Source organism: Rhagoletis pomonella, unplaced genomic scaffold (assembly GCF_013731165.1).
Source record: "Rhagoletis pomonella isolate Grant_MI unplaced genomic scaffold, Rhpom_1.0 Rhpom_scaffold_00001, whole genome shotgun sequence".
NCBI lineage: Eukaryota > Metazoa > Arthropoda > Insecta > Diptera > Tephritidae > Rhagoletis > Rhagoletis pomonella.
In genome coordinates, this window is record NW_023458555.1 from 13,735,060 (window position 1) to 13,743,283 (window position 8,224).

The following is an 8,224-nucleotide window of genomic DNA, read 5'->3' on the forward strand; positions in this document are numbered from 1 at the left end:
TTTTTATTACCAGCGCAGAATAGACCTGTAAAATGTAAAGCGTAAAGCTACAACCCTTTTGCAACATACTTTATTGCCACAAAGCAACCCGGGCGGCGCTCCTGCCAAATTCTTGTTGTTTTTCATTTGTTGCAACTGTTGGTTCTTTTTTTTTGGTTTATTTCTACGAGCAATAAAATAACACAAAATTTAATAGACATGGATATGGATGCAGAACCTACTTTTCGTGATTACGCTTCACTCAAGCGTCTGAAATTCGACGATGAACGAATATCAACAATTACATCTCGCGAACAGGTGAGCTCCAATAAGTTGCCATCGCTAAAACGCTATGCTAATACATAAACTAAATCAAATTTTTGTCGTCAAATTTTCACTTGTGCATAACATTTTGACCGCTCAACAGCAAAAGACGGAGAATTCCATCGAAAAATGTTTCAATCGTTTTCAACAAATGCAGTACCTGGATGCAAAGGTAGCGAAAATTCATCGCGAAGAACACCAACGCTACTTGGAATCAATGTTGCGCCGGTTACCTACAAATTATGAGTGCCTAGATAGTAGTCGACCGTGGAACGTATACTGGATATTACAGGCAGCGCATTTATTGAATTTCACCTTTGATGAAGAGACACTGGAGCATGTGGTACAATTCCTAACCAAGTACGTAACCCAAACGGTTCATATATTCTTAATTTGTAAATTGAGATCTGTTATATTTTATGCGAAGGTGTCGTCATCCGAACGGGGGATTCGCAGGCGGTCCCGGCCAATATCCTCATCTAGCGCCCACATATGCAGCTGTTAACAGCTTATGCATTATTGGCACGCCAAGTGCGTATCGTGCCATTGATCGAGATTCATTGATGCAATTTTTGTTTTCCGTACGTGAGCCAGATGGTTCGTTTCGTTTACATGTAGATGGCGAGACGGATGTGCGTGGCGCATATTGCGCTATCTCGTGTGCTAAACTGACAAATATGCCTGCCGAAGTTTTGGAGAAACTGTTTGACAAAACAGGTGATTGGATTGCTAGTTGTCAGACATATGAAGGTGGATTTGGAGGAGCGCCGGACTTGGAAGCGCACGGCGGTTACACATTTTGTGGTATTGCAGCTTTGGCAATGCTAGACGAAGGACACAAATGTGATACACACCAACTGCTGGTAAATATTAATATGTTGATAAGTATTTCACAACAAAATGCTTAATTAATAATTTACCGCAGAAATGGAATTTGCAACGCCAAATGCCTTTCGAAGGGGGCTTTCAAGGACGTACTAATAAACTAGTCGATGGCTGTTATTCTTTTTGGGTTGGAGCTACAATACCCATAACACAGGCTATTATCTCGCAAGAAGGTACATATAACTCGCCAAAAATATGTATGTATATAGGAAGAAATATTACTTATTCTATTTTTAGGAGAGCTTTTAAAGCCATCACTTTTTGATACCAGCGCTTTACAGGAATACATATTGCTATGTTGTCAAAAGGCGAATGGTGGTTTGATCGACAAACCTGGCAAGTAAGTGGAACGATCCTTTAGTGTACTTAACTTGTAACATAATTTTATTTTTATTTTTTCAAATTAGGCCACAAGATCTCTACCATACCTGCTATACTCTAAGTGGCGTTTCGATTGCCCAGCACTCTGAATCTTCACTCAATCCTAAAGTGTTAGGCGACCCAGTAAATGAGCTCTCACCAACACATCCGCTTTTTAATGTCCCGCCACGTGCTGTTGCCTCATCACTAGCCCACTTTGAACAACTAAACCAAAAATGTAAAGATGATACAAACGCGTGTAGTTCTCAACACGACTCACCGCCTAGTGGAGATGAAGATAGTAATGAACGAGAAATTGCGTCAAGCGTAAATCTCATGCAAACGGAGGAAGGTGTAAATGGCACTGAAGAAGAGGAAGAAGGGCCCGTTTCCTCATTGAGCTCATCAATATCGAACTGATAAATAAAAACCACTGCATTATAATTGAAGCTCGCAGTTCAATGAGTCATTGTAATAAAATCGTTGTTAGAACAAAGGGGACATAACATGGGGTATATTTTGCTGCTCGATAAAAATTCTCCTACATATGTATTATAAAAAAAAAAAAATTATAATAAGAGATGCCTTCCGATCGGCTAAAGGAAGCAAATCCATGATCTACTTACCCTCGCTCACAAGCCGCTCAAAAGTCGTCCTCTAAAAATTGTAGCTATGTATTGTAAATGTATTCTCTGGTGCAGTTTTTGAACGATTGATTTTTTCCTTTTTCTATTGTCATATATTTCTAAAATAAATGTCAAATGTCTTTAAAAGAAAGCTTATTACTAAAGTGTTCATTCGATTTGCTATTAGAATGGATATGAGTTTTTATATATGTATGGCCAAATAGTTTTTAAACGTATTTATTTTTGATAATTGCAAGGATTCGAGACAACGAATTCTGACTTTGATTGGAAGTCCCTGTTTAGTACATATTTGTTCTTAGCAGCCCAAAAGGCCTGGTAGGTGAAAGCTCGATTGATATTAATTAACTACGTTTCACCTTTACCAGATTATCAACGGTATCAATAATTTACAGAAAAGCGTGTGGAAACGCTTAATTTATTACGGGCCAGGCCCGTGGGTTCGCTACGGGACGTAGGCTGAAGTCCCTTTTTTATAATTTCAAAAATTAAAAGTAAAATTTTTTAATGTAATAAAATATTACAAGCGTTATTTCAGGGGACTTTTGCATGATCAACTCTTATGTCAAGACATTTACTAATATGGCGTTTGAATGCCTGTTGTAGAATATATTCCTATAGCAGAAAAAAATAAGTTAGATTAAACAATATTTAAATTTCTTTTGCGACATATAGACTTTTTCTACTGAAATTCCAGTAACCAGTAACCAGTAATCGATTAATTTCAATCTTTCGTTTCATTTTGTATACATACAAGTGTTTGCAACCCTGCCTATCAATTTTTAGCATTACATTTCGCGCGCCTTCGCTGAATTTTCTTCGACATTTCTTTTGCAACATCCAGTGGAATCTTTTATTTATTGAATTAAATTTACATTTATTCATCAAAGTTAAAAGCTGGTATAATCGTTCATAATGGGCTTATTAGATTTATGTGAAAAATACTTTGGCGAACGCGATATCTACAAGATGCTCGAGTTGGAAAAGTCTGCATTGCCGAAGGACATAAAAAAGGCCTATTATAAGTTGTCACTACAAGTTCATCCAGATCGCGTTAAGGATGATGACAAATCCAATGCAACGGAAAAATTCAAAGTGTTATCAAAGGTCTATCAAGTTCTATCCGACAATGACAGGCGCGGTTTGTATGATGAGCAAGGTATTATTGATGAGGAAGATGATATCACTGAGGGAAAACTCAGCTCTTGGCTGGACTTATGGAGGCAGATGTTCAAAAAACTCACTGTTGAAGATATTTCCAATTATGAAAAGTCGTATGTGGGTTCCGAATTAGAGCGTAATGACATGAAGAAGGCGTACCTCTTGGGCAAAGGCTGCATAAACCGGATTATGAATGAGGTGCCGTTTTTTAATGTGAAAGATGAACCGCGCCTGCAGAAGATCATACGGGAAATGATTGACGCTGGTGAAGTACCAGAATATAAAATCTTTACCAATGAACCAGCTCAGAAGAGACAGCGGCGCCACACCAAATATGCACGGGAATCCAAGGAGGTAGAGAAGATAAACGCCAAAAAGGAGCAGGAAAATAATTTGGAAAAGCAAATTATGGAACGGAACCAGGCCCGTGAGTCCAATTTCAATTCGCTTATGGACAAGTTGATGGAGAAATACGGGGGTGAGGATGATACGGATGTTTTCGAAATCCGTCAAAAGAAAACTACTTCGAAGAAAAAGATATCGTCAAAAAAGAAGGAAACCGGCACACCGTCGAACGTGAATGGTGTAAAAGCAGGAAAAGTACAGAAAAAGCGCAAATGAATAAAAACAGTCTAATTATTATATTATTATTTTGGCGTTATTTATGTATGTATGTATATGCGATGAAAAAATTTCAGTTTGCAGTAAGCAGTAACTATTTTCCACTTGTTTTGTACTCTGAAAATTTGATATTAAATGTCTAGTTCAGCTAAGGCTTATAATTTAGATACATATACTATTGGTTTTAGTCTTGATATAATATGAATTCGTTATCTGGTTGAGTATTTCTGAGCATTTTAATAAAATGTAAAACTTCGGCTCGCAGAAAGTGAACGTTTAAGGTATTAATTGTGGTGTAAACTTCATTTGGGCTATAATTATTTTATTATGGGAGGAGGTGATACTCCACGTCAGCCTCAAACTGTTCTACTAACTGCCAAACATTCCATTAAAGTTTTGCTAATCTGACTACTGGTAGCTTCTCTCTTATTTGTCACAGTACGGGAACGATTTCCGGTAAAAAATGGTAGTTTGGACTAGTACGAAATTGCAACTATTGCGCAACTAGATGCGCCGCGTCAAAGCTTTGGGCTTGTTCCAGATGCAATCACAACCGCAGTGTTGCGCGAATTATTAATGTATCGCGTTCTGTGTGAATTTCTAACAATGTATTATCAGTTGGGCAGTTGCAACAATGGTGCCATTTTTCATCAGTACAGCAGTAATGCCGCTTTTATTACGTGCCTCGAACAGGCCCTTTGTTTCAAAGTTTTACCGTTTTAAAGAGTTTAATGAAAATTAAACTGTTTTCATTGATAAAGCGACCAATTCAATCCGCAGTTCTAACGTGCGTACGTTATAGCCGTCCACTGATACCCTAATTTGCTCGGAGATTTATTTGTTCGTGTATGCCCGGCTTTATTTTTGCCGTCATCTTTTTAATAACAGAGCGCCGCGTCTTGTTTTAAATTAATTGACGTTTTTACTTTGACAAGTTGGCCAGCTGTTTTATTGTATTTTGTTAAATCCTCTTGAATTTTCTCCTCTTTATAAAACGCAAAGTATAACAAAATAATCGTTCAGCGAACCCAATTGAACAAAAACATAAAATGGAGCACAAGATAATACTGAAATGCCGCACTTGCTTGGAGGACAATGAAGAGGAGAGCATGTTTGAGTTGTTCGCAGAGAATGAACCAGACGCCAGTGGGAAACTTCACAAACTAAAACTAAATAAAAAAATCGAGTATTGTTGTGGAGTACGGGTGAGTGATAACTTATGCACAAGTAAATATAATTATTTTCGATAGCAGTACCGCATTGTATATTTTCTCACATCAGATTCGCGAGTCGTCTGATATGCCTTCAAAGATATGTTGGAAATGTTTCGAAATGACAAGAATGTGGTACAATTTTCGACAAATGTGTTTAAACTCTCAGCTCTATTTGGAGAGTTTGTGTGAAGATCGTATACGTCCGGATGGCACTGAGGATGCAGAATTTTTAGGGTACCTTATGGAAGAACTACTAGTATACCGCGATAAAGTATATGAAGCTAACAACGGTCTAGAATCTGATACCGATGATGACGGCGATGATGATCTGGGTTTACTTGTAGATGAAAATGAAGTAGATAACCTCTATATAGAAACAGAAAATGATTTGGATCGAAGCATTAAAGAAGAGCCTCAGTCGAGTGAAGTCAATAGTTACGAAACGTCAACAATAGCCAATGATACAAGCGCAGAGGCAACAGAGAACTATGCTGGAAACACACCCTTGCAATGTGGAACGAACTTATCTAAAAGGTATACTTCGGGTGTTAAACGCAAGTTTCGGCCACCGAGTCCCACATCATATATGTGCTATATTTGTGGAAACGTTTACAATAAGAAAGCTACCTTTGCGTATCATATGTCGCTGCACAACAACGTCAAACCCCACGAGTGCGAGTAAGTTCAACTAACTACTGCATAAATATACGTTTTTTTTTTTTGTAATTAATTTATAACATTCAACAGGCTATGCGGCAAATCATTTCGACAAATATGCGAATTAAAGAATCACATGCGACGTCATACTGGTGAAAAACCCTACAAATGTGCACATTGTGATCGTCATTTTATAGATCGTAGTGAGAAACATCGGCATGAGCGGTGGGTATTTTTCAAATATTTTTAAAGCTGCTTTTATTAGATTATATTTCTTACTTGGTTTGCTTATAGTGTACATACAAATACGCGACCATATGTTTGCAATATTTGCGGGAAAAGTTTCATGTATTCAGCCATACTAAAGAATCACTCCAAACTCCATACGGGTAAAAAGGACTTTAAGTAAGTACAAACATCTGCAAATCGCTGTCATCTTTGTCAACTTGTCAACGTTGTCTTTGACACTTTCCCACGATAAAGACATAATGGCTGAATTTCTTTATTCATTCTGAACGTTTGGAATATACTTGTTTGTTTATTTATTCTTAAGAACGTTCCTGATGATATGTTGACGTATATTTCAAACGGCTGTGAAATGGGATTATCCGGAACGTATAAAGAAACGCAGCCAATAGTTTTTTAGTTCAAATTTTTTCAAATAACATGCCAAGGTACATTGAACAGGTAGTATCAGTAGAGCAGCTGATTTGATTTATTTTCAAATTATTTGGTCTCGAAAATGTCAAATATTTTTAATTTTTTCTCACAAAAATTCTGAATTGTTAAAATCCATTTGCATGTGAAACCTTTTTCCATACAAAACAAGCGATTGAATAGCAGCTTTTGGAACGTTCGCCCAACTCAGCAGCACAACCGCTGATTACTGGCCCTTGTAAAGGATGGATCAATGCTTCGAGAAGCAAACAAATTTACTAGGAAAGAAAGTTGCAACAATTTTTCCAATTTCAATTTTTTATTTTTTATAATTTTTTGTATTTCACATGGCACGCTTTGATTTAGAAGAAAAAATTCAGAACAGTTTTTGACACTTTCGATACCAGAAGCAACAACAAAATACACGCAAATGTTGTTTTTGCTCTACTGATACTACCGGTTTAATGTGCCTTGTAACATGCCTGCGAAATTAAAATTTTATTTCCTCCTCCAATAATTATATTATTTTGTGAATATCTATGTAGGTATGTTAAATTAAAATGCATCTTTAGTTTTTTTTCTAGCTCGTCAGGATTCTTTTACTGATGACATGTATATTTTAGGATTTTTAGCAATTTGCATGAAAGCAAAAAATTATTTAATTCAGAATTGAATATTTAATTAAAAACCAACCGCATTAGTTAAAAATACCCATAAATATATTATGTAAATCAGAAAAACTTTAGTAAACTCGAACTTAACGGTAGTAATGCCCGGTAACCTAAGAAAATAACTTTTATCAATTTTCTAAGCGGTATTACTTATATTACTAATATTTTCTGATTTACTTAGTCTGTTTATGGATATTTTTAACTAATACTGTTGTTTAGGTAAAAAAATTAATTCTAAATTAATGAATTTTTGGCTTTTCATGCAAATTGCTAAAAATCGTAAAATATGCATTTTATTTTAACATAAATAGATATTCAAAAAAATTATATAATTATTGGGGGGAAAACTTAAATTTCGCAGGACTGTGTAATCTTCCTCTGCCAAACTTGTTGTTGTGGGGTGATAGTGGGAAGATATCACTGAGAACCTTCGGTTATGATGAAAATCATAAGCATACATACATAAATATGTATGTAGGCTATTCACTAATTATAATTTGTTTATTTTGTATTTATCTTTTTAGTTGCATGGTCTGCCAAAAAGCATTCACTCTTCAACATCAGTTAAAAGCGCACTTACAAACCCTTACCCACAAACAAAAGGAAGCGCACTATATATCTGCCGGATATGAGGTCGTCTATGAATAAACTATAGTCGACTTGCCCTGCTAGTCCCCAGTTTTTCCGTAATTTTTTGTAAGTTTTAGCTTTACGAAATACTTATGTATATAATCTATTTTTTTTATAGATGAAACAGCATCAGCTGTAAATAAATTAAAACAAATTTAGATTAAATATAAACATGAACTAACTTTTTGTATTTGAAAATTTTAAATAGTTATCAAGGAGCTTAAAATTATGTCCCATATGAAACGTGTCAGGATTTAGAAAATAAAATTGAACTCAAGTTTTTAATATGATCAATTAAGAAGGAATACATTGTGGCTTTTATTTAAAAAAAAAAAGAATATATGTACATAAGTATTGCTAAAAGATGTACAATGGGGCTCACGTTAATAGCACACTTTTATTTTTCTATAATATTCACAAT

At 35.7% G+C, this 8,224-nt stretch overlaps 3 protein-coding genes across 3 annotated transcripts; all 3 read left to right on the top strand.

Annotated features, from left to right (window-relative positions):
• Nucleotides 1–76: 76 nt before the first annotated feature.
• On the top strand, nt 77–2,330 carry LOC118739425 (protein farnesyltransferase subunit beta). Its single transcript, XM_036470731.1, has 6 exons — nt 77–297; nt 407–663; nt 731–1,166; nt 1,229–1,361; nt 1,426–1,528; nt 1,596–2,330. The coding sequence occupies exons 1-6, from the start codon at nt 199–201 to the stop codon at nt 1,966–1,968; spliced, it is 1,401 nt and encodes a 466-aa protein (XP_036326624.1). The 5' UTR covers nt 77–198; the 3' UTR covers nt 1,969–2,330.
• Nucleotides 2,331–2,966: 636 nt separating this feature from the next.
• LOC118739431 (J domain-containing protein CG6693) lies at nt 2,967–4,235 on the top strand. Its single transcript, XM_036470746.1, has one exon. The coding sequence runs from the start codon at nt 3,108–3,110 to the stop codon at nt 3,972–3,974; it is 867 nt and encodes a 288-aa protein (XP_036326639.1). The 5' UTR covers nt 2,967–3,107; the 3' UTR covers nt 3,975–4,235.
• A 659-nt stretch (nt 4,236–4,894) lies between these two features.
• On the top strand, nt 4,895–8,146 carry LOC118739439 (zinc finger protein 567-like). The gene is made up of 5 exons (XM_036470758.1): nt 4,895–5,179; nt 5,256–5,866; nt 5,936–6,070; nt 6,140–6,250; nt 7,698–8,146. Exons 1-5 carry the CDS (start codon nt 5,024–5,026, stop codon nt 7,819–7,821), a joined length of 1,137 nt encoding a protein of 378 aa, XP_036326651.1. The 5' UTR covers nt 4,895–5,023; the 3' UTR covers nt 7,822–8,146.
• Nucleotides 8,147–8,224: the final 78 nt, after the last annotated feature.

Excerpts from the sequence above, each read along its gene's own strand:
- LOC118739439 (XM_036470758.1), top strand. The coding sequence starts at position 5,024 with ATGGAGCACAAGATAATACTGAAATGCCGCACTTGCTTGGAGGACAAT. Across the intron at positions 5,180-5,255 it reads AGTATTGTTGTGGAGTACGG|ATTCGCGAGTCGTCTGATAT; the intron begins GTGAGTGATAAC and ends TTCTCACATCAG. Across the intron at positions 6,071-6,139 it reads GAGAAACATCGGCATGAGCG|TGTACATACAAATACGCGAC; the intron begins GTGGGTATTTTT and ends GTTTGCTTATAG.
- LOC118739431 (XM_036470746.1), top strand. The coding sequence starts at position 3,108 with ATGGGCTTATTAGATTTATGTGAAAAATACTTTGGCGAACGCGATATC.
- LOC118739425 (XM_036470731.1), top strand. The coding sequence starts at position 199 with ATGGATATGGATGCAGAACCTACTTTTCGTGATTACGCTTCACTCAAG. Across the intron at positions 298-406 it reads CAATTACATCTCGCGAACAG|CAAAAGACGGAGAATTCCAT; the intron begins GTGAGCTCCAAT and ends ACCGCTCAACAG. Across the intron at positions 1,362-1,425 it reads GGCTATTATCTCGCAAGAAG|GAGAGCTTTTAAAGCCATCA; the intron begins GTACATATAACT and ends TTCTATTTTTAG.